This window comes from Lissotriton helveticus, chromosome 4_1 (genome assembly GCF_964261635.1).
Source record: "Lissotriton helveticus chromosome 4_1, aLisHel1.1, whole genome shotgun sequence".
NCBI lineage: Eukaryota > Metazoa > Chordata > Amphibia > Caudata > Salamandridae > Lissotriton > Lissotriton helveticus.
In genome coordinates this window covers 1,134,546,321-1,134,571,871 of record NC_136063.1, presented here as the reverse complement: position 1 = coordinate 1,134,571,871, position 25,551 = coordinate 1,134,546,321, and the positions used below count along the sequence as shown (strand labels likewise).

General features: G+C 47.9%; 1 protein-coding gene across 1 annotated transcript in view; it reads right to left on the bottom strand.

Annotated features, from left to right (window-relative positions):
• The window catches only part of LOC144829022 (uncharacterized), a 384,583-nt gene that overhangs the window by 22,283 nt on the left and 336,749 nt on the right, over nt 1–25,551 (bottom strand). Inside the window, exon 14 of the mRNA XM_078687737.1 lies at nt 10,676–11,512. Coding sequence (XP_078543863.1) covers nt 10,676–11,512 — 837 coding nt within the window. The remainder of the gene's footprint in view (nt 1–10,675; nt 11,513–25,551) is intronic.

The following is a 25,551-nucleotide window of genomic DNA, read 5'->3' as shown; positions in this document are numbered from 1 at the left end:
GCCGTCCTCTGCTCTCGGGTCTGCCGCCTCTAACCAGTGAGCCACACTACTTCTAGGTCTTTCAACTGTCCTTGAGCCCGAGTCCACTGATGTGCCAAGCATTCCTGGAGCGGACGCATATGCAACCGTGCGTGCGGGACTATGAAGATGCAGGAGGCCATCATGCCTATCAACTGCATGAACACTCTCGCAGGAAGTGAGTGTTGTGGTCTGAATTTTTGGATGAGCGACTGGATGTTGCATATCCTCACTGCGTTTGGCTGAGCTGTGGCCGCCAGAGTGTCTATCGTCGCGCCCAAATACTGCCGCACATGGGCTGGCTGAAGGTGCGACTTCGGATAGTTTAGTGAGAACCCCAGACTGTGAAGAAGGTGAATGGTGTGGGACATGTCGGCTGCGCACTGCTGGGCGGACTTTGCCTGAACCAGCCAGTCGTCCAGATAGGGGTAGACATGGACGTTCTGTCTCCTGAGGTGCGCCGCCACTGTCGCCAGACATTTCGTGAACACTCTGGGGGCTGTGGTCACTCCGAAAGAAAGGACCTTGAATTGGTAATGCCTGTTCTGGATGGTGAACCTGAGGTATTTCCTGTGGGAAGGATGGAGCGGGATGTGAAAGTAAGCATCCTTGAGGTCTAAGGTTGCGAGGAAGTCTCCCTGGTTTAGCAATGGAAGAACCTGCTACAGTGTTAGCATATGGAAGTGTTCTGAGAGAATGTACTGGTTCAGGGGCTGTAGATCTAGAATAGGTCTGAGCGACCCGTCCTTCTTTGGGATTAAGTAGTACAGGGAATACACCCCTGTGCCTTCTTCCTCCACCGGCACGAGCTCTATTGCGCCTTTTTGCAGCATTGCAAGAACCTCCTGCTGCAATAAGTGCAAATGCTCTGCTGACATAGGACGGTGTTTTGGGGGTATGTTGGGTGGAGTGGATGTTCGCTCCAAACAATAGCCGAACTGGATAAGTTTCCTGACCCACCTGTCTGTGGTGATGGACTTCCAGACCGGCAGGAACTGCTGGAGTCTTCCCCCCCCCCCACAGGTGTTGGATGGTCGGGGGGCAGTGACAGGGAGTCACGGTTTGTTGGTGGCAGAGGAGCGGGAACTGTTGTTGCCTCTGCCTTTGGAGCTGTTTCCCCGGTATCCTCCTCTACTCTGCTTGGTGTACGAGGATTGCGCCCCACCTTTATTGAACTGCGACTGCTGTGACATCTGGCCTCTGTTAACACCTCGATTGCCTGAGCGACGAAAAGTGTTTCCTCGAAACTGTTGGGACTGGAGAGCCCCCATGGACTTGGCAGTCTCAGTATCTTTCTTAATTTTTTCCAGGGTGGTATCCACCTCTGGACCAAATAACCTGTCTGGGTTCACCGGCTGGTTGAGGATGGTAGTCTGTATCTCTGGCTTGAACCCTGAGATACGGAGCCATGCTTGACGCCTCAACATCACGCTAGTGTTGATTGCCCTTGCTGCTGTGTCCGCAATGTCTAGTGCACACTTAATAGCTGCGTTGGAAATGAGCTTGCCCTCTTGGACAAGCATCTCAGCTCCCTCCTTAAACTGATCTGGTAGGTGTTGCAACAGGGTCTCTAGGGTGTCATAGTGTGCCCTGTCATATCTGGCCAATAGTGCCTGCGTGTTTGAGATACGCCAGATGTTGGCCGCCTGAGCTGCTACTCGCTTCCCTGATGCCTCCAGCACTTTTGACTCCTTGTCTGGGGAGGAGCTTCACCCGTGGTTTGCGAGTTCGCCCGTTTGCGGGCATTAGAGACCACCAAAGAGTCCAATGGCAACTGGCCCTTAATGTATGTTGGATCGCCAGGCGCCGGTCTGTATTTCTTCTCAATTCTAGGGTTAACAACCCTTGACCTTGTGGGCTCTTTGAAAATGTCCGCAGCATGCCTAAGGACCCCTTTTAGCATTGGAAGAGTTTTGACAGTTTTTTCTGCAGTGGAGAAAGTGTCAAAAAGGAAGTCAGCCTCCACAGGGTCAGCATGCATGTCAACATCATGGTTTTTAGCTGCCCTCTCAATCAAAGCATGAAATGCCGTAGAATCCTCAGTGGGAGAAGTCTTTACGTTGTACACCTGAGGGTCATGGACTGCATGCTGATCCCCTTGATCACCTGCCTCCACCCACGAGTCCTGTTGCTCATCAGGCTCTGTGTTGGTAGGAAAACTGTACTCCTCATCCTGCTCCCCTCCATCCTCTCCATCAGAATAAGTGGGTGAGGGTGATGTGCCTCTTAGAGTCTGTGGAACCATTGGCTCAACCAAGACTGGTGTGTCTGGTGCAGGCTTTTTGCACTTTAGGGGAATTGTGAATGACTCCAAGGGCTTCGATGCTGTAATCGTCCTTTTGTAAAGCGTAAGCTTTCCGGTGTCGGCATCGATGAAACGCTCCGACTGTTCCTCTAAAGAGTGTTGTCGATGCTCCAAACTCCCAGCCGGGTGAATTGGCGTCGACAAGACGGAGTCTATGGGCACCGACCGTGGTGCAAAGGCCTTCGGCGCCACCTTAGGCGGTAACGTGAAGAGGATCGGCGTCAAAGTTTTTTGCGTCGGGACAGCTGACTTCGGGGCGGAAGGTGTCTTCGGTTCCGACGCAGAAGCCTTGTCCCTGAGTCGCTGGAGGGAGTCCGAGACCTGCTTCGTAAAGGAAGCGGAAGGTTTCGTCGACCCGACCGATAACCTGGGTCTGCCCTCAGGGGAAGACCGGAGCGTCGATGCCTTCTGTTTCTCCGATCGAGGCGCAGGAGCATCTTTTACCGGTGCGCTACGATCTTTGTCCACGGCCGCAGACGTCGACGCTGACGGCTTCGGATCGGCAGCCTTGACCTTCGGCTTCGGGACCCCAGACTTCGGCTCTGCGCCCTTGACGGCCTTGTCCGATGCAGTCACGACAGCCTTCTTAGATTTCGGCTCGACTGCCTTGCTCGACGCCGATTGGACGGCCTTCCTTGAGCTTGGCTCCTTGACCACTTTTGGCACCTTGGCTGGGTCGATAGCTTTCTTCGGCTTCGAGGCCTCCGAAGACGACTGCGTCGATGGGGTAGCAGACGTCTTCGGTTTCGATGGAGCCTCGGCCATCTTTGTCGACACCGTCTGTTTCAGTTTCGGTTTCGACAATGTCGGCTCCGCTGAAGTGTCCGTAGCCGGGCCGGAAGGCGGGGCCGTGGATCTTGGTGTAAGGTCTTGGGTAAGGCCATGTGGCAATCCCTTGACCTGAGCCTTTGTAAGAGTACGAACGGGGTATAGCTCTTCCTCCGAGCTATCTTCCATGGCCCCATAGGCCTCGTCGTCGTCCCCTACCTCGTCGACGACTTCCTCCACGTCTTGGCCTTCGGCGTCCGCTTCATAGTCGGACTCGACGACCACCAATGGGGGTGAAATCTGCAGTTGAACCTGTTGCTTGTCCGCTTCTGCGTCGACGATGTCCACCGGTGCCGGAGCCGATCGCCGGGCCTCGAGTCGCGCTACGCGCCGAAGCTTGATCGTTTTCTTCGAACGAAACCTGGAACAAGCCATACAATTTGCCTCGTCGTGGTCCGGCGACAGGCATTTGTTGCAGACTGGGTCGACGTCGATGTGTGGGTACTTGGATCCACACACGGGACACTTCTTGAACGGACTCCGTTCCATGCCGTCGAAAGTCTTGCTGCGTCGACTGGGCCTCGATCCCCGAAGAGTCACACGACCCCCCGGATATCCGACTCGATGAGTTGGAAGACGTTGGGCACCGAACGCAAACAATACAGACGGTTAGAAGGAGGCCTTTTGGCCTCGAAAAAGTTTTATATCTATTCCGAACCGGAGGTAACGAAATCACATCCGAACCCAATGGCGGAAAAAAACAATCTAAGGATGGAGTCGATGCCCATGCGCACTGTAGTCCAGGGGAGGAGCCACCTATCGTGATACTTCGAAGACTCTTCCAGGACAACAATGTGCAATCATCCGGACCCAACACTAGGCGGCGATCTATGCTATAGATATGAATTCAGCAGCCCACATGCCTCGAACATACAAGTTTGAACAGCATTAACCTATGGACACAAACAGTACCTTAACTGCAGACAGTGTACTTCCCTGATCCATAAGGTGGTACTGCAAACTAGCAGCTAAAGGGTTTATGCTGTAGGGGGTTGGGCCTACTTGTCACAAGGACAAAATACACATTAACACTTGTTGCCCTTGAGCCCAAACAATATGTCCTGGGTGTCGGGCTTTAGGAATTCCACATCCCTGATCAACAATTGTTTTGTTGAGTTTGAGCATGTGCATTCTTTTACTCTATGACAGCATCATTCAGTCACTGTTTAAAGTACTGTGGAGCTGCAGCAGCTTTGAGAAAAGGATGTTACTCACACTGTAAGCATCTGTTCTTGGCAAAAAGTGCTGTAGATCCACACGCTTTGCAAATGTCCACCATCTAGTGTTGGGCTTGAATGATTACAAGTTGTTTTTGTTCCAAGACATTTTCCTTGAGTAATGAGGCTGACTCATCCTCTTGGTTTTGCCGTAGGTAGGTGAGAATGTAAGGAGAATATATATCAGCAATATGATGTCCAAGCAGTAGTATGATGCAAGTATATAAAGTATATGAACTGCAACCTACACTGGGCTTTTGGAGAGGAGGGATGGTGCACGTCAATCTACAGCACTACATGCCAAAAACAGATGCTCAGAGGGGAACAATCCATTTGAGGCATGTGTGCTGAAGATACACATGCTTTGGAGAGACAGCAAAGCAGTCCCTCTCCCTAGGCAGTGGTTAACCTGTTGGGGTTGCAGTTGTGTGAAAAAGATTTTAGGACTGCTTGACCAACATTGGCTTGTTGGCGCCCAAAGATATCCAACACAAAAATGTTTTATGGCCGTGTGTGGAGTGGACCATGTTGCAACTTTGCAATGATCAGCAAAAGGAATGTTCCCTAAAAAAGCCATGTAAGCTCCCATTTTCCTAGTGAGCTTCTGCATAGCAAGTCTGGATGCATTTAACAATTCAGCTTGCAATGCCTGATTTAGCAACTGCCTCTCCCATGCAAGGACATGTGAAGGCAATAAACAATTGTTTGTTTTTCTGAAAGTTTTAGTTCTGGCGATGTAATACATTAGGGCCCTATTAACATCTAAAAAGTGTAAAGCACCTTCAGCAACAATCTTGTTGCGGGAAAAAAATATAGGTAAGTCAATGGATTAATATGAAAATTGGAAACTACCTTTGGGAGGTACTTAGGATTTGTTTTAAGTACTATTGTGCCCCTATGTAATTGGAAGAAAGGTTCCCCAAGTGTTAATGCCTGAATTTCACTGACCCTTCTAAGTGAAGCAACAGCCATAAAAAAGGTGAGTTTCCATGATAAGTATTGCAATTGACAAGAGTGGAGTGGTTCAAAATGAGGACTTCTGAGATTGTGTTAATACAATGTTCAAGTTCCATGCTAGTGCAAGTTCTTCCATAAAGGCTTTAATAACGGGATTATAAACAACAAGTGCTGTCTATTTTGCAAATAGACTGCAATAGGTGTAAGCGTATAGAAGTGTATGCCAACCCCGTGGTCTGTAAATGCAATAAGTAATTGTTTGTACTACTGCATTAAGAGGGTTGTTGCTTTGTTAGTGACACAATATAAGAATCTTTTTCAATTAGCTGCAAAACATTGCCTTGTGGTAGGTTTGCAAGCCTCTTTAAGAATGTCCATAAATTCTTGTGGTAAGTTTAAGTACACAAAATCGAAGACTTCAGGAGCAAAATTGAAAGATTCATTTCCTTGGGATATCTTAGTGTTTCTTGCTTCTGTGTGAAAAGGTCTAGGTTGAGGTGAAGCTTCTCACGGGGAACTAAGGATAGCTCCAACAGTGTCGAAAAAGCTTGGTTGGTGAGCCCATGTTGTAGCTACAAGTATCAATTGTAAGAGGTGTTTGCCAGAGTATCCGGACCACTAATGGAAGTAGTGGAAAAGGAGGAAGAGTATGCAAATATTCCTTACTATTTTATCCAAACAGCATTGCCCTTGGACTGTTGGTGTGGATACCTGCTTGCGAAGGTTGGGCCTTTTGTATTTTGTTTTGCTGTGAACAGATCTATTTGTGGGAACCCCCAGTTTTGAAAGTATGGTAGAAGGACCATGGGTTGGAGTTCCCATTTGTGCACTTGCTGCGTCCTGCTTAGAAAGTTTGCAATTTGATTGCTCGTCTCCGGGACATGTTCTGCTAGGAGGTGAATGTGGAGGTGAATGTTGTGATGTATTACTAATCTCCATATTTTCTGTGCTAACCGAGACAATAGAAGAGTGAGTCCATCCCCATTTATGTATATAATATAACGTTGTCATGTTGTCTGTTCGAATTAGGGCAACCTTGTGTTGCAGGTGATGCAGGAAGGCTTTCACTGCTTGGTGAACAGCTTACAGTTCTAGGTGAATGATATAAATATCCCTGTGTTTGGAATCCCATACCCCTGAATTGTGAGGTTTTGGAGATTTGCACCCCAACCAATTAGGGAAGCATCTGCTGTGAGAATTATCTGTGGAACTGGGTCTTAAAACCGCCGCCCCTTGGATACAACTATTCCACCATTGCAAAGTGATGTATGCGGCTGTCTACCAACACTAGATTGTAAAGTTGATGCAGGGACTGTGCCCATTCATGAGAGAGACATTCTTGGAGAGGTCTCATGTATAGTCTAGCAATTGGAACTATTGAAATACAAGATGCCATCAAGCCAAGAAGCTGCAGAAATGTTCTGGCTGGGATTTGACTCCAGTTTAAAACTGTTGAATTAATGTTACTATGCAGCGTATGTGTTCTGCATTTGGGTATGCCAATGCTGAAAGTGTGTTGAGCATGGCTCCTAGGCAAGGTAGCTGGTTGTAGATGTGACTTCTGTAGGTTGATGGTGAACCTTAGTTGATGTAGTAAGGTTAGGGTTTGAGTATTTTGTTTGCAATGGCTGAGTCTGTTTGCTTTTATTAACCAGTCGTCTAAATATGGAAAAACATGTATGTTTTGTGACCGCAGATGTGCTGCCACTACTGGTAGACATTTTGTGAATACCCTTGGGATGGTGGTAACCTCAAAGGGAAGAACCCTGAATTGATAATGGTTTCCTTGGAATTGAAACCTCATTTTCTGTGTACAGGATGATTAGGTATATGGATGTAGGCATCCTTTAAAAGTCTAAAGCAGCCAATAAATCACCTTTTTGTAGCAAAGGAATGATCTCCTCAAGTGTGACCATATGGAGGTGTTCTGGTATGATGTAATGATTTATCAGATCAAGAATGGGTCGTAGTGTCCCGTCTTTTTTGGTAATAAGGAAGTATAGCAAGTATATTCCTTTTACCTGAAATGTTTTTGAACAGGCTCTATTGCTCCCTTTTGTAGTTGAGCTGTTATTTCTTGTTGTAGGAGATTTTGATGTTGAATGGAAAGTTTGTGAGGTGGGATATTTGGAGGAGTTCTAATGAGCTCTAGACAGTAAGCATATTGGATAATGTCCAACACATTGATCTGTTATGATGATTTCCAAATTTGGAGAAAGTTTTGAAGAAAACACAAGACAGGTGTTAAAAGGTCTGGACGAATGGTAAGAAAGTCATTGCTTGGTATTGTTTGAGGTCCGGGTATTGTTCCCTCCACTTCTTCCTTTAAAATTGTTTGCTCTGTAGGAACCTTTGTGAAATGTTTTTGGAATGTAGGTTTGTCTCTGGTTTTTGTATGCTGACCCAGAATTATCTGAGATGGTAGATCTTGCACCTTGCTTATAATTGGGCCTATGAAACGAACCATGGTATGTACTTGTTTGTAGAGCACCCATAGATTTTGCGACCTCCACGCTTTTTTTCATTTTCTCAAGGGCTGTGTCCCCTTGAGAGCCGAAAACATGTTCCCTATCAAAAGGTAGGTTTAAATTAGCTTGTTTTACCTCAGGCATAAATCCTGAAACACGGAGCCATGCATGCCTACCTAATAGGATACTAGTATTTATACCTCTAGCAGTAGCGTCAGCTGAATCTAATACACATTTAATGGAATTGTTGGTAATGAGTTTCTCATTAACAATTTCCTTACCCCTTTTCCTATGTTCCTCTGGGAGCTGTTGGGAGGAGCCCCTCCATTTCATCCAAATGGGCTCTGTCATATGTAGCGAATACAGCCTGGCTGCTCGCTATGCGCCAATGGTTAGCTGCTTGAGCATCTACACGTCCACCGGAAGCATCTATAAGTTTTGACTCTTTCTCTGGAGGTGGTGCATCTCCTGTGGTTTACAAGTTAGCCCTCTTTCCTGCATTAGAGACTACCAGAGTCTGGGGTTAACTGACCTCAAATACACATAGGAACAGATGGTGCAGCTTTATATTTTTTGCCATGGTGTTATGGCTAGATCGGACAGGCTCCTTAAAAATGCAGTCTGCGTGACACATCATGCCCTTAAGGAGTGGTAGGTAAGGTGGCTTTGGATCATGGATGGATAGAGATTCCTCTTGTGTTGCTGGAGCTTCCTAGTCTTCCTCCCGTTGTTGAACGAAGATGTACAGTACATCATCCACTTGCATACGCTCTTTTCTTGGAGTCTAGCACAATGATCTCGAAGAGTATTTTTTGTTTGGTTGTACCTTATATGAAGCCTCTGCCTCACCACTGCAATCTTCTGACCTTAGGCACCGCAAGGTAATCTGAGGAAGATAGAAGTGTCCTGGCGGTGGTGTATCTAGTTAGTTTATTTTTAAAATAGGCAGGGCCATTGCCATGAAGGGCCTTATAGGCGATACACAGTGCCTTGACGTCTATCCTCATTCACTGGCAGCCTGTGAAGCTCTGCCAAAGCCTTGGCCGCTGAGCTGTGCCTAGGTATCTCTAGTAATAGATTAGCTGTAGAATTCTGTAAAATGTGCAGTTTGCTAAGGAGTCATTTCTGTATATTAATGTGCAAACCAATACAATAATCTATTTTGGCTAGATTAAGGGTAGTTACTACGAGTTTCTTTAGTTCCAAAGGTTCAAAAGTAAAACCTCTCTTAAAACTTTTAACATGAAAAAGGCACTGGAGCTAATGGCATTCACCGGTTTATCAAACTACAAATGGCTGTCAAAAATCACCCCCAGATTTTTTACCTTAGCCACCGGTATTGGAAGAAAGCCCAGCTCTACCAGCCACCAATCTTGTGACCAAAATGAGGTATTATTTCCCAACAAAAACACCTCCGTTTTATCTGTGTTCAGCTTCAGACAATTGTATGACATCCACTTGTGGTGTAACCATTGATTAAATGGGGTAAAGTATCCCCTAGCGTAAATGATAGGGATATTGCAAGTCATCTCGGAATTACGTAACCGTTTAAAGGAACTCTACCTTTGACCTCATTCCTCTATATGTTTATGGAACTCCTCAGTGACGTGTAATATCTTTATGATGTACAGCAGGGGGTTCTTTATTTCTTATATGACTAAATCTCAGCTTATTAAACAGTTAAATGGCATGGCCAAGAGTTCAGTGACAGTGTGAGTACACCCAAGTAGCTTTCCTAAAGTATGCATTTCAGCAATGACCTAATTACCTATCACACTGCTTGTGGTCTGGCAGCCATGTATGACATCATTTAGAATCACTAGAAAACACATTCTATTTCCTTTTTTAGCCACCTTTATAAATAGACAGGAACATAAATACAGACATACAAATAAATGTTTTCTGTCCATATTTATCAGTACAAATGAAAAACTGGGAGCCTTAGACAGAGAATCGTAATAAAACAGTCTATTACACTAGTTGCATGAGAACACAAGATATCAAACTGGGCACATGTAAAAATCTATTTAAATGACTCACCCAATGTATAATGTACCAGCGGTAGAGTCAATGAAGCTGGACACTGACATTCCTTTGTCACAGATAAAGAAAAAAAATGCCTTCCATGTCACTGTGGGTAAAAGATCAGAGCCACAAGATGGTCCCAAAACTATATTGAGCACCCTGTGTTTGCTCCCACAGCTGTTCACAACCCAATACAGGGTATTAACCAGCCAATCGTATAAATACCATTGCCATTAGCAGTTACAGCGTCTTAATCAATATACCAAAATTCAAAGTGCCCTATGCACCACTGCATCTATCCTTACACTGAACAGTGTGGTTGGGGCAGTGCAAGGCCCCAGTCAATCTCGCTTTCTGTATGTTCATTTGTGATGACAATGATTCTATTGAATGGCTTATCCGGCACTCGTTTATGATGCAAGTGCTTCTGACAAATAAGTCATGGTGAGTTGCTTAGCATTCTTTTTCAGAAACAAACCCTCAGAAAAAGCTTGTTTCTGGATAACAAACCAAAAAAAGCGAAGACCAGATTTTCTCCCTGTGCTGTGAGAACATTGTTCAATTTCACTGCCAATGTCTGCCTTACCCAGCAGGTTAAATCTGCATTAGATCCTCATGTGCTTTAAAGGGAACAGCCCTGTGACGGAAAAGCAGACACTTATGACTATGCCAGCAGAATCTCTACCGGCACACAATAAGCAGTTTCCCCACATTAAAAAATAGAGGGTCAACTTTTTAGTGTGGTGGTGTAGGAGCTTGCACATTTACATCAGGGCTCTCACACTCCCATACCCCAAATCAGGCACTAAGGGCTTGTATCTTGTTCCATAGCTCCCAAGCATAAAGCAATAACTTACTTTGAAGTGCTGGATTCGAAGCCACAAGAGAGCCGAGAATAGCGGTTGCAGATTTCACATCTTTTCCACGAATCCTACTAAGAATTTCCGCAGTGAGAGGACTTGCTTTCTTCTCTGGCATTTCCGATGCCATCGGCAACACAGGACCAAGAGGAGCACGAGCATTCAAATGGCTATTTGGAGGCATGAACTGAGAATAGCCAACAGTGCCAATCCTTCCATCAGTATTAATATTTGAAGGCAGCATTTTTGGTCCAGTGTTAAAATTAGCAGGCACATTTGAACGGAAACCTCCAGGAGCGACAGGTTGATGCATTGTCCCTTGGTCTGGTAAACCTCTCATAAACCTGTTTGCCAACGGGTCACTTCTTGGAACATCAAGCAGTTTATTCGTAGCAGGAGCAGAAGGATTGGTCTGCATGAAAAGTTGTGGGGGGGCTCCAGGCATGCTGCTTAGGAGAGGGGCACGACCAGTAGGACCATATTCATTTCCAAAACTGCTTCCAGAGGAAAATGAACCAGGCCCACAAGATTCCTTTGGAGCAAACTGGCTTCGCTCTGATCCAATGCCTTTTGATACAAACATGTCTGGTCTACCCAATGGGGCAGGCTGAGCATAGCCAGCGGTGGGCTTCAGGCCCTGCCTAACTTGCATCATTGGTCCCCGATCCCAGTTTCCAGGATCCAATGCAGGTTGATTTTGCATTATGCCTTGATTCCAGTTTGGGCCTCCTGCAGGATTCTGAGCTGGTTGATTCTGCTGAATTGGATTGTTAGGCCAGTTTCTATTTCCTGCATTATTTGGAGCTTGCTGACCTGGCAACAGATTCCACTTCCCTAAACAGAGACAAGTTGAGATACTTAATGACAGAAAAACAACTCAAGATTTAATGATGTCAACAACAAAAAAATGTTTATGGAATATACATTGGTTGACATTAAAGGAAATTTAACAAATCTTATCATAAAAGCTTTAAAAATAAGCAGTTTTATACTTCAGTTACTGAAATTGTTTTCAGTTGCATAAAGGAAACCAGTATTATTAAAGCACTTTGAAATTCTTGTGCAAGTCAGATGTGCTTAACATTAACTAAACAAACTCTCACAGTACCACCACTAAAAACTTTCTTTCAAAAATCTTTATTTCGATCACAGATCATAAAAGATGCATAGTATTTGTACACAGTAAAAAAACGATTAAACATAGTGTGATCCAATAATTAAGAACATTTTAAAAAGAAGGGAAGCATGGGGTACGATAAAAGCAGTAAAAAATTTTCGGGGTACTGTTATGTAAGTCTTTTCAACGCTCGATTCCGGATGAACCACATGGAGGTCAAAAATTTTGAAAGGGCGAAAACCACAATGGGAGAGAGGTCTGACTTTAAAATTCTATAGGCAGGTTGAAAAGATCTGAAGCCCAAGTTTTTAAGTAGCGGGACTAGCCAGTATCTCCTACTCCTCTCGTAGCCCTTGCAGAAGAAGACGGCATGAACATCGTCTTCTTTCTGATGAGCACACACTGGGCAGAGTTCTGTGGTGGATCGTGATTGCCATGACGCTGTGAATGAAGCTAGAGGGAGGCATCCATACCTCCACTGTAGAAATAATTTTCTCGTTAGTGTAGGGGAGATTGAGTCAAGAGCACTTTCAAGATAGTAAGAGTCTTTCGCTTTGAGGAACAGATGTGTCAAGGATCCTTCTCTCGTGGCATCAATGGCTTTTGTCAACATCAATTCATAGTATGCTCTCACGAGTACTTTCTTTGGAGTCTTTACACAAAAGTTTAGGGGATCCCTCCATAGTTCCGGGAAACCCATCTCCTCAAGCGTTGCCCTGACATAAATCATCCACGGAATTCGTTTGGCGTTCCTTAGCTCTAGAAATTCCTGTAATTCCTCTCTGTAGCTTGTAAGGTCTGGGCTACACCACAGGCGCCTCCAAAAAGTTAGCGGTTTGAGTCCCAGCTCTTCTGTTATAGATCGAATTCCCAGGTCTAGTCTGAGGGGGAGTAGAGGGGTGCTCTGAGGTAGAGCGACAACCTGTCTCAGGAATTTATTTTCAATTAGCTGTAATTTTGGGAGTTTGGAATGCCCCCACAATTCACCCCCATATGTGACACCCGCCCGGGCCTGGGTTTTGTAAATATGAATAATTGGGGATAGTGGGCGATAAGAAGATTTATTTGCCAGACGCATCGTGCCACCCGCCAACTGAGCCAGTTTGATGGTCACTTTGGTCTGGTGAGTCGTCCAAGTTAGATGTTCATTTAGAGTAATCCCCAAGTATTCAATATTATGCACACGTTCTAATTGGACATTGCCCAGCCTGGGAGGGACTCGGTTATGGGGGTTTGGATTTAAGATCATAAATTTAGTTTTTTGTGGGTTGATCTCCAATCCACGTTCGGAGCAAAACTCCAGAAAGCCATCTAAGATGCGTTGGATTCCCATAGGGGATTTAGACAGCAGCAGGGTGTCATCTGCAAACATAATTGCAGGCACCCTGCTGCCTGTCAACTTTGGGGCATCGGTGTTGGCAATCCTGTTTAGGTGGGCAACAACCCCGTTCACAAAGAGGCAAAACAGGGTCGGTGCGAGCACGCAGCCCTGTCTCACCCCTCTGCGAACGGGGAACCTTTCGGTTAGCTTGCCACCTTTGCCACACCTTACGCGGGCATAGTTGTTGCAGTGGAGTCTCATCAGGATTGCCAAAATGTCCCCGGGGACGTTTAGCTCTTCCATGACCTTCCACAGCCTCGCTCTGGGTACCAAATCGAAGGCGGCACGTAAGTCTACAAAGATGGTATATAGACTGCCGCCCTCGATTACAGCTGTTCTCCAGTAGAGTAGATTTAACCTGAAGATTTGGTCTATGGTCGAGACACCCTGCCTGAAACCTGCCTGGTAGGGGGACAGGATGTCCATCTCTTCTATCCAGGCCTGTAAACGATTCAAGATCAGTCTACCAAAGAGTTTCTGGGATATGTCGATGAGACTAATAGGTCGATAGTTCGAGGGAAGCAGAGGGGATCCCTTTTTATAAATTGGAACCACCTCAGCTCCCCTCCAAGTATCGGGCACCTCCATTCCCCCCAAGATGGCATTGAATATCAGTGTGAGGTAAGGTGCCCATATCCCAGGTTCTTGTTTGAACAAGTCCCCTGGCACCCCGTCTAGTCCCGGGGCCTTCCCTGCAGCTAAACCTTTTATGGCATCCCTCACTTCTTTTTCATTAAAGGGAGCTCCAATGGCGCTGGATGTGTATGTTATTATGTCAGTGTTTTGATCCCCCCCTCCCTCCGCATACAAGGCTTCAAAATGACTTTGCCACACCAGAGGGGATATATTGGGCTCTATTGCGGAGGATAGGTCCTCCGTGCCATTCGCGACTATACACCAAAATTTGCGGGAATCTCCAGTTGTTAGTGCTTTGGTGAGATTTTCCCAATAGTCATGGTCCCATTCAGCCCGGGCGTTCTCCAGGAGAGTTTTATACGCTTTTCTCCTGGCACGGATTTCTTCTCTGTTAAGGCGTTCTTTTATGGCGTGTAGCAAGAGGGTTTTAGCTTCCCTACAGGTAGCGTTGTACCAGGACATCTTGGGCGTGGGACCTTTCCTTTTCCCTGAGGAAGAAAATAAGTCCTCTTCTAAGGAATTAATCATATTGGCATGTATTTGTGCAAGCTTATCTCTGCTAGCATTATCTTGGACCTCATTCCCTACCTGGAAGGCAATCTCCAAGAAGGGGATGATCCGTTCATATAGCCGGGGTATCCTGTCTAGACTGTTAGCCAGTTTCTCCCACTTGACTTTCCTCCGATTGTTTTCTAGTAGGAGGCCCTCCTTGTCTTTGCCTGATCCGTGGGGTGTGACCTCACCCCCGGGCAGGGAAAGAGTCAATTCCAGTGCGTTATGGTCACTGTCCATTCTTTCAGTGACTTGGAAGTCGACTATTGCTGGCCACATAAATAGTTTAATCATTATGTAGTCCAGTCTAGATTCACTGCCAGTTTTGTTATAGGTATATAGGCTGGGTATGTCTGATTTACAACGACCATTGCAGGCCCTTAGACCTAGATTGAGGGTAAAGGCAGTTATCTGCAGGGCCAGGGGAGTCCAAGCCCTCGGAGGTGGTGCCACCGTCTCTGGAATGAACCAGCATGAGTCTTCCTCATGGGAGGGACCATCACGCAGTCCAGGCAGGGGTTCGTAATGACAGTTAAAATCCCCTCCTACCAGGCATGCGAGTTCACATGGGATATCTTCTAAAAGCCCTGCTAACTAGTCTATAGTACCTGATTCTTTGTGCATTGGTACTGGCCTTGAGTAAATATTGATAACTAGCAGCTTCGTGGAGTCAGGCCACTCAAGTAGAACAGCCAATAGGTCGTCCGAGGCGGTTTCTAGATAAGAGGCCTGACATCCTAGGTCCGTAGCTACCCATGTCGTGAGCCCCCCTGATGGCCTGCCCCTTCCCCCCCATTTGGCAGCTTTAAAGAAGGAGGCAAAGCCCGGGAAGGATATTTCCTCACGCGCCCAGGTCTCTTGAAAGAGAAGTATGTTTTTAGAGCTAATATAGGAGCCCCACTCTGTGCAGTCAATTTTACTAGCAAGGCCTGCCACATTCCAAGAGGTCACTATTATTTGTGCTAGAGCAGTAGTTGCTTGACCAGGAATGGCGGAGTTATTGGGGGTAAGCTCTATGGGCGCCTGTTGGATTGTAGGGGGATAATTCATGCCCGTAGGCTTATTGACAGTGGGTGTAATTAAATTCGTCGTACCACAAACTTGACTAGGTTCAACTATGCTAAAAACTACTTTAATCTAGTACAACATGAATCTAGCCATTGTCCTAGTACACACATCCAACAACTAAATTGCTTTATACTCCTGAAGCGGGTTGTATAGCTTACTTAAAATTGAGTCAATTAACTAGCTATTCTACCTTGATAATATGGATCTTTTACTCCTATTCCACAGTTTAAAGGCGAGGAGTCAAAAAACGAAAAATGAACTTGATTGTATAGTTCTTGGATGGCTTGAAGTAGATATACCACTTTGCCTAGTACAACAAGTTACTTAACCTTCGGTAATGCCTTTTCTGGTAGCGACTATCCAGCCGCAGATTCCTTACCTTCAAATTATCCACCGGCCTCAGACTGGATCCTAAATTTTTCATGAGCAGTAACCCTGGATGCCAGTAGTTGGCATGGATTGCCTCTGCTTGGCGTCGTCTGCACCGGAAGTGATGTGAGCAGTGCCTATATAGGCACCACCCCAGTGTGCGGATACCAGTTTTTTTCTGCAGCTTTCCATGACAGGAGCGTGGAGCCACAAAGAACCCCGATCACAGGTGTGGAAAACTAGGGCCCTGAAAGGGAACAGTCCTGTACCTAGAAAGTAGGCAGGCTGATGGACTAGCCTACGTGATAGGGAGTGACCACTTTGGGCAGAAAGGAAGCTCTATGACAAAGAAACAGTTTTACAAATGTGGATTATTATCCTGAAGCTCACTTACCCTTTGGGCACATGTTATTGCCACAAGGAAGGCCGCCTTGATTGCAAGGAGCCTGGGAGGACAATTGTGCACTGGCTCAAAGGAAGTGCACATCAGAAAAGAAAAAAAACAGATTAAGATCCCACTGAGGCACGATGAAGGGCAAAAGTGAAAAAGTGTTGCAAACTTTTAAAGAACCTATTTACAACAGCAGTTTTGAAGGATAGCTGATCAGGCAACCACAAAATGGTTGAGATGACAGAAAGATAGCCTTTTAGGGTACCCAGAGCGGAGCCCTGCTGTACAAGAGAAAAGATAAAGAGAAGGGAATGAGAAAGGGGAGCAGAAAGTGTCAACCTATTTCTCTGCAAAGCATGCCACAAACTTGCCCCAACAGCAGGCGTATACAGTCTTGAAGTGAAGCCTGGCTGACGATGACAATGCAGATTTCAGGTTGAAGGTCTAAAGCGGTCAACTGTCGCCAATCAATCTCCACGCATGAAGGCAGAGCACTGACATGTTTGGGTGGAGAACTCTCCTCTGATGCGGCTGCATAAGAGGCAGCTTATCCGAGGACCGATGGCTATGCTCAACAGCGTGGGATATCAAACTGGCCGAGCTCAGTCTGGAGCTACAAGGATGGCTTGGGCCTAACCCTTACTCACCATTTTCAGAACTCTGGGCAGGAGTGGTATGGGCAGAAAGGTGTACAGGAATCCTGAGCTCCACTCAAGATGGAGTGACTGAGCAAGAGACATCTTGGAAACTCCAGAACGCAGAACTGCTGACATTGCAAGTTTTCGGCAGTGGCGAACAGATCTACCCAAAGCTCTCCCCATAGCTGAAAGAGACATTACACTACGTCTGGACGGAGACTTCATTCATGATCTGCTAGGCATCTTCGGCTGAGTTCTTCTGCCCTGGCATTCAGAAAACCCGCCAGGTGTTGAACCACCAGGGATATGCCCTGACATTCCAGCCATGTCCAGAGACGCAGGCCCTCTTCTCTTGACAGAGGGTTCAAGACCCCATCCTGCCTTGCTTGCTGCACTACCACTTGGTGGTGTTGTCCATGAATACCTGCACTAGCCTTCCCTTGATGAAGGGCAGAAAGGCTTTTAATTCCCGCGGGATTACCCAGAGATCCAGTAGGTTGATGTGGAGTCCGGAATATCTCAACCTCTCCCAGATGGCTATCCCACCCAATGTATCTGTCCCCACTGTCAGATCTGGTTGGGGAAGGGAGAGGTCTGCCACTGACCCAATCATGTGTTTGTTAACCACCACTGCTGATCTTTTGCAGTTCCCACCGAGATGTGGACCATGTTGGAGAGATTTCCCTGATGCTGTGCCCACTGGAACAAATAGTTTCTTACCTGTCTGTGTAGTTTTGCAGCTTGAAGATCTTTCTGGATTCACTATGCTGTGCATATTCCGCAATCTGGTGGTTGGGTCCGGAATCGTAGTCTTTTTTCTTTTTTTTTGTCGTAGCCCAGGTGGGCGTTGACGTCCCACCATTTGGTGTCCCTTTGGTGACGTCGGCGTGCTTCCGGCGGAAGCTACCACCCTTGGGCGCCATCTTCGGATTATTTTTTCTGTCTTTTTTCTTTTCTGTTTTTGTAGTGAATCCATGGCTATGTTTGTTAATCCTTTTTTCAACGTAATTCTTTTCACGTATCTGGTCAGCTTGAACTTGCCTTCTTTTCTAAGTGTTTCCACCTTCTTCTCCAGCCTCATCTTTCTGGCGGAGGCGGGTGGGTTCGCTAGTGAATCCAGAAAGATCTTCAAGCTGCAAAACTACACCGACAGGTAAGAAACTATTCGTTTTGCAGCGTGAATCTTTCTGGATTCACTATGCTGTGCATAGATCTTGTAGCGGTTTTCGTTACTTTTGTGGCGGTTGGGTGGAAGATGAGCGTTGGTTGTTGAATATATGTTGAAGCACCCTTTGTCCTACTTGTGCTTCTTTGTTCATTTGTACATCCACGCAATAGTGCTTAGTGAAAGTGTGCACTGAAGCCCATGTTGCCGCCAGGCATATGTCCTCAATTGGTGTGTTGGCCAGAAAGGCAATTGTTGCTCCTTTCTTCCTGGTGGAGTGGGCCTGTGCCCCTCCTGTTAGCTCCTGGCCAGCTTGTTTGTGGCAGAATTGTATTGTCTGTGCGATCCATCGAGCTATTGTGTTCTTAGTCACTGGTTTGCCCATGTAACTGTTTGCGAAGGATACAAAGAACTGTTTTGTTTTCCTGTGTTCCTTCGTCCTTTCAATGTAGTGCATCACAGCCCTTCTTGCGTCCAGGGTGTGGAGCGACCTCTCAGCGCTTGTAGTGGGGTTTTGGAAGAAGCTAGGAATCTGAATACTCTGATTCATGTGGAACCTTGACACCACCTTTGGCATGAAGTGTGGGTCTGTTCTCATCACGACCCGGTCACTGTGTATCTGGATGTAGGGTTCCTGCAGTGTGAGTGCCTGCAGTTCGCTCACCCTTCGTAGCGAGGTGATTGCTACCAGAAAGGCCGTCTTCATCGTTAGCATTTGCAGTGATGCTTTGTGGATGGGTTCGAAAGGTGCTTTCATGAGCTCCGTCAGTACCACATTTAGGTTCCAGGCCGGCGGCGGCATTCTCTTTGGTGGCGCTATTCTTTTAGCCCCTTCTAGGAATCTTTTTACGACTTGGGATGTAAAAAAGCTTCTCCCTGTTTCTCCTCTTGTGTATGCCACAATCGCAGCCAGGTGCGCCCTCAGCGAGGATGAGCTTAGCTTAGCCTTAATTAGGTGCGTGAGGTATCTTAGCACTGTGCATTCCCTGGTCAGTGTCCTATGGAGTTTTTTCTTGCAACACCATTGAGTGAATCTTTTCCATTTCTCCCCATAACACTTGCGTGTGCTGGGCCTTCTTGCCTCGCGCAGCACCCCCAGGGTGCTCTCTGGTAGTTTTAGGTGTGCGAACTGCTAAGTCCTCAGGAGCCAGGCTGAGAGGTTGAGGCTCTCCGGCTCTGGGTGTAGAACTTCTCAGCTTTCCATGGAGAGTAGGTCTCTTCTTTTTGAGAACTTGTGGGGTGGCCCCTGAGCCATCTCCATTATCTGAGAATACCAGGTCTGTCTTGCCCATTGTGGTGCCACCAGGATGAGCATCATGTTGCTCTTCATGCATTTGTTGAGAACCCTGGGGATCAGTGGTATCGGGGGAAAAGCGTAGGCAAATGTTTTTGACCAGCTTATTCATAGGGCATTCCCCTGTGACAGTGCCTCTGGTTGCCTGGATGCAAAGTATTGGCATTTTGCATTCCGGCGTGTTGCAAACAGGTCTATTGTTGGCGTGCCCCATTTCCTGAATAGTCTGTTTCCTGAATGTTGAGTTCCCACTCGTGGGACGCTGAAGTCTGCCTGCTGAGCCAATCCGCTTCTACATTGTCCTTCCCTGGCAGGTGTATGGCTAGCAGGTCTATTTTTAGTGGTATAGCCCATTTCCAGATTTCCAGTGCCAAGCTCGACAGAGGGAACGATTGAGTTCCCCCCCCTGTTTGTTCATGTAAAACATCGTTGTGGTGTTGTCCGTTTGTATTAGCACCTTCTGGTTGTACAGGTGTTTCTGAAAAGCCTTGAGGGCTAGCAAACCCGTTTTCAGTTCCAGGTAATTGATGTGGCTGACTGCATCTGTAGGGCTCCACAGACCCCTCACTCTGAGCCTGTTCAGGTGTGCGCCCCACCCCTTCTGGGATGCGTCTGTGGTGATGGTCACTGTTGGGTCCGGTGGTGTTCGAGGTTTCCCTTCTGTTATTCTCTCCTTTGTCCACCACCTTATTTCTTCCTGCACCCTGTGCGTTACAACCACTAGATCCTCCCAACTTCCTGTAGCTTGTGACCATTGCTGTTGCAGCCACTCTTGGAGTGGTCTCATTTGTAGGCGTACATTGGGGACCAGGTGTATGCATGACGCCATCATCCTCAAGATCTTGCTCACAGTCCTCACTGTCAGAGCTCGCCCCTTCTGGTAGTGGCGTTTCTCCCTCAGTAGGCTGAGGGTTCTCTTTTCGCTGGGTAACACCCTGCATTGGACGGTGTCGATCTGAGCTCCCAGGAAGATCTTCACTTGCTCTGGTTCCATCGCGCATTTTCCCCAGTGTATGGAGAAACCCAGGCTTGCCAGCGTTCTTGTCACCTGTTCTGCATGATCTTTGCATGTCCTGTAGGAGCTTGCCTTTACTAACCAGTCGTCGAGGTAGGGGTACACGTGTATCCCCTTTCTTCTTAGATGTGCGGCCACTGCCGCGAGGCATTTGGTGAACACCCTTGGTGCGGACTTTAGGCCGAATGCCAGGGTGGTGAATTGGTAGTGATCCTTGTTCACTGTGAATCTTAGCATGTGCTGCCTGTTCATGGGGATGTGCATGTACGCATCTTTGAGGTCTATGGTGGACAAGAAGTCCCAGGCCTTTATCTGTGGAATGACCTCTTGTAGGGATGTCATCTTGAATTTTTGAGTTTTGACGTATTTGTTTAGGAACCGTAGGTCCAGGATGGGTCAGACTTTCGTCCACTTTTGGCACCAGGAAGTAGTTGGAGTACACTCCCTTGTTCCGCTCTTTGAAAGGAACTCTTTCGATGGCCGCTTTGAGGAGGAGTTCTTGAGCTTCCTCTTGCAGTAATTGCAGCTCTCTTCCTGAGTGCTGTCTTTTCTTTGGTTTTCTGTTTGGTGGTCTCTTTTCCAACTGTATGCAGTATCCGAACTGCATAATGTTGAGTATCCATTTGTCTGTTATTTTTCGCCAATCCTGGAGAAAAAATCTCAATCTTCCTCCTACCGGCGTCACATGTTCCTTTGTGTCTTGTCCGTGTAGCCCTCTCCTCTTTGTTTTCCCGTGCTCCTCCCCCGGAGGGTTTGAGTGGGCGAGCACCTTCTTCTGTGTGAAGTCACTTAGAGGGGGGTTGTTCACCGCCTCTCCTTCTCTGGCCCCGTCCATTTCCTCTTGACCGAAAGGACTGGCCCCTGCTCTGGTAGTTCCAGCTTTGCCTCTGCTGGCCCTGGTGGCCTTGGTTGTCACTCTGTTGCCCCTGGTGGAAACTCTGGTGAGAATCTCCTCGCTGACTTCCACCTCTGCCGTTCGGCCTCCGTGTAGGAGTGCCCCTTCTCATCCCCCTGAATTGCAGGGCCCCCATGGACCTTGCCGTCTCGTTGTCCTTCTTCAGTTGGGTGAGCTTATCAACTGGGGCTCCGAACAGTGTTTCACCGTTGAAGGGTGTGTTCAGGATGTTGTTCTGAACCTCAGCCTTGAAGCCTGAGATCCTGAGCCAGGCTTGCCTTCTCTCTGTGATGCCTATAGCCATCAGTCTGCTGGATGTTTCTGCCCCATCCAAGGCTGTCTTCAGGCACGAGTTGGCGATGTTTTTCCCCTCTTCCACAAGGTGTGATGCCCTCTCACGGTATTGTTCCGGGAGGTGCTTGAGCAATTGGCCCATCTCATCCCAGTGCTGGTATTGATGTCTATTCAGGAGGGCGTTGGAGTTCGCCATCCGCCAGTGCGTTGCGGCGTTCCTCTCAATTTTCCTGCCCGTTAGATCCATCCTCCTGCTTTCCTTGTCAGGTGGAGGTCCAGATGATGTTGGGACGTTTGCCCTTTTCCTGGCCGTTGCAGCGATTATTGAATCTGCTGTGACGGATCCCTTGATGTATGCTGGGTCTTGGGAGGAGAATTTGTACTTCTTCTCTGTCCTCGGCGTTACTGATCTGCATGTAGCCAGGTCCTTGAAGGCTTCCTTCCCCTGGTCTGTGATACTCTTGAGCATGGGCAAGAACTGGCTTCTTGTCTGTGTGGGGAGCAATGTCTCGAGCAGGAAGTCTGCTTTTGGCTTCTCCTCTTCCAGCTTAACTCCATAAGCTGCTGCTGCCTTCCTGACCACCTCATTGTATGCCCCAATGTCATCCGGTGGCGAAGGCCTCGAGGGGTATGTTTCCACAGCCTCCTCCGGGTTTTCGGCCTCGATGTCCTGCCATTCCTGGTCTTGGGCCGTCGAGGAACCCGAGCAGTAGCTAGACTGCTGCTCCTCGTAATCCCCTTCTGTGTAGTAGAGGTCTTCCTCCTCTTCTTGCTGCGAGGGTTCCGGAGTTTTCGGCGTCTCTTCGACGTCTAACTCCTCGAGCTCCTGTACCTCAGCGACGGTCGGTGTCGGCTTCGAGGGGATCTTGTAACTTCTCATTTTTTTATCGAAGTCTTTCTTTCTCTGAAGGATGTTCTCCATTTCGGCCTCGAGCCTTCTTCTCTTTCTCTGCGGCCTGCTAGTCGTCGAGCATTTCCGCCGCTCTTTTCCGCGGCGTCGACGTCGACGTCGAAGGCCCTTTTTCGGGGGCTTGCTTCGATGACCTTTGCTTTTCGCTGGTCTTCGGCCTCCGGGAGTCCTTCTCGGAGGATCCGCTGGGCTCCTTTTCGGAGGATGCAGCTTCGGTCGCCGATTTTTTCGGCGTAGGTGCTCCTTTCGAGGCTCTGGGCTCAGACTTTCGGGAGTCTGCCTCTGGCTTTCGAGACCCTGTGGGTGTTTTCGGGGTCGTAGACTCTCCTACCTTGTCAGACGTTTTCTTATCGGTCTCTGCGACCGTGAAGACATCTGGGCATTCGGCGATGTTGTCCTCGTCGTCGGAGAGGCCCAGTTCATAAAGCGTCGGGGCTTGGCCCTGGCCCTGCATCGTGTGGTGAGCTGTCCTCTGTCTCTCTCGAACTCGGAGTGTCTTCGGCTTAAAAGACGGAGCAGGCGTTGCAGTCTCTGCTCTCGTGGTCGATTGGCAGGCAGAGGTTGCAGACCGGGTGCTCGTCCTTCTGTGCGAACTTGTGGTGGCAGTTCTTGCAGAATTTAAAGGGTGTCTTGTACATCCCTGCGCTCAGGGGGCCCCCTGTGTGCGCATTCCTCCAAGGACGTCGAAGATGTCGAAGTTCTCTCCTTTCTTCGTCTCTTCTCTAATGGTCCTCTTCTCCCGATCTTCTCAGGTCTTCACCGTTGAAGAGTTGCTGTATTTCCTCCTCCAAAACTTCTGGAGCTTCACGCGACGATCCAGACCCAACGGTGGAAAAAAGAATCTGAAGCTGGCACCCAAGGGTGGTAGCTTCCGCCGGAAGCACGCCGATGTCACCGAAGGGACACCAAATGGTGGGACGTCGACGCCCACCTGGGCTACGACAAAAAAAAAAAAAAAAAAAAAAAAAAAAAAAAAAAGACTACGATTCCGGACCCAACCACCAGATTGCGGAATATGCACAGCATAGTGAATCCAGAAAGATTCACGCTGCAAAACTTCAGGTTCCACTGAAGGGCCCTTAGATGCCAGCAGGTATGTGTCACAAGCAGGATGCAGGAAGCCTTGAAGACCGGCAGCCTCAGACTCGCCGAAATTCAGGACAGAGGCTGAAACCTTGGTATTATAGATTAAATATCCTTGACTCGCTGTTTGGGAGATAGGCCCAAAACTACACCATATTCAAAACAGCTCAGATGAAAGGAAGTGTCTAAGAGGGAGTCAGTTAACACTTCAGCACGTTGCTAGTGAACCCAAGTGATTGCAGGTCGTAGTCTGGAGGTGGGAGATGACAACCTGGGTGGAGCATGCCTTCAACAGCCAGTCGTCTAGATAGGTGAAGACTGGCACCACTGAGCTCCGCAGATGAACTGCAACTAACGCCATCACCTCGGTGAACACCTGAGGGGCACTGGTAAGGCCAAAAGGAAGCACAGTGAACTGAAAGTACTCTTGCCCCACTGTGAACCGCAGGTAACGGCTGAGTGCAGGCATGATAGGAATATGGGAGCAAAGGTCCTGCAAGTCCAATGCTACCATCCAGTCTTCTGGGTCAAGGGCAGACATGACCAGCATTTCTAACTTCCTGAGGAAGAAATAGAGAGGGCGCACGACTAGCATAAGGCGAAGGCCTCCGTCTTCCTCCGGCACCAGAAAGTAGAGGGGATAAGAACCACAACCTACTTCTGGCGTCAGCACCCTCTCTATGGATCTCTTGGCCAAAAGAGCCATCACTTCCTGGTGGATCAAGAAGCTCCTGTCACAAGTGGGTGGCGGTGTAGTCACGAAGGGGAGAGAGTATCCCTTTTGAACAACCTGAAAAAACCCAGTGGTCTGTTACAGACCACTAGCGAGGCAGGTGATGGCATACCCTGCCTCCCACTGAGTGCCCATGTTGGTAAGAAGGCATATAAAGGGCTTTGGAGGCTGCAGCTGCAGGGGAAGTGGTGGACTGACCCGACCTCTGGCTGCCCACCTGGTATAATAGTACTAACTACCTAAGAAGACTTGAACCCGAAGACAATGTAGCAGTGAAGACTCCAGGCCCAACTGACTTGGCACCAGCCCTACTGGCCTGCCTGCAGCTTTGAATTGCCCTGCGAGGAAAACAACTCCAAAAAGGATCCGCAACCTCCAGATTTGGTGAGAACTGATCCCCTGCTTCATCAAAGACTCGAGACTCCTGGGGACACCAGCCCTGTCCACAAAAGAGAAGCAAGACCCTGTGAACCCACAAAATCCTGCCCTACTACTTACTAATGCACCAGCAGTCCTAGACCCAAGCCCAGAGGGTCAACTGGTCCTGAAGGGTTTCCCCAGCAGTCCTGACCTTCAAACCACTGAGGGGTGTCACCTCCAACAACTGCAACCTGCTCATGACGATCCCCTCGACCGCAAACTTCCTGGTATGGAGAAACCGGACGTCCAAAGACACCCCCTACATCCTGCAGCCCTGAGTCCTGGTGACCAGAACCAAAGGGCCCTGACATCACCTAGCATCCAAACTTCCTCCCCTGGCTGCTGGTTATCTTGAAGGTCTGAGCCTAAAATCTGAACCGCCAATCTCAACAGGGTAACCCTGGCCACCTGACGCTGTGTAAGCACCCTGCACCCGACCCCCTTATGCCGCTGGTGGTGTGGTTCTGCTGCTGCCTTGGGTCCCCCTTCTTACTTACCTTAAGTTCTGACGATTGCCCTCCAAGGCCGCTTTACCTTCCTGTGATCTGCCTCCAACCGAAGTACCCCTAGTCCCTGTTAACTAGCATTGGTGCCTCTGCATTGTCGCCCTCGTGCCGCTGGTGGTGCACTTTAAGTGCAGAGTTGAACCCTGGGGACTCTTGGTTCCACCCCAAAAATGACCACCCCAAAAGTCGTTTTACTTAACTGCAATTGCAAACTGTTTTATCCCATAGAATTGCGTGGTGTCGTTTTTCCTCTGAAAAATGTTTCAAGTGCTGACTGTCTTGTATGGCAACAATGTAACTATGTGTCTGCAAAGGAGTGGTCCTGCTTACTAATGTACTGCAGGGCCTAGGCTGTTATTTGGTTTCCCCTAAACTAGAAAAGTAACAAAGTAATCTAAAGTAACTG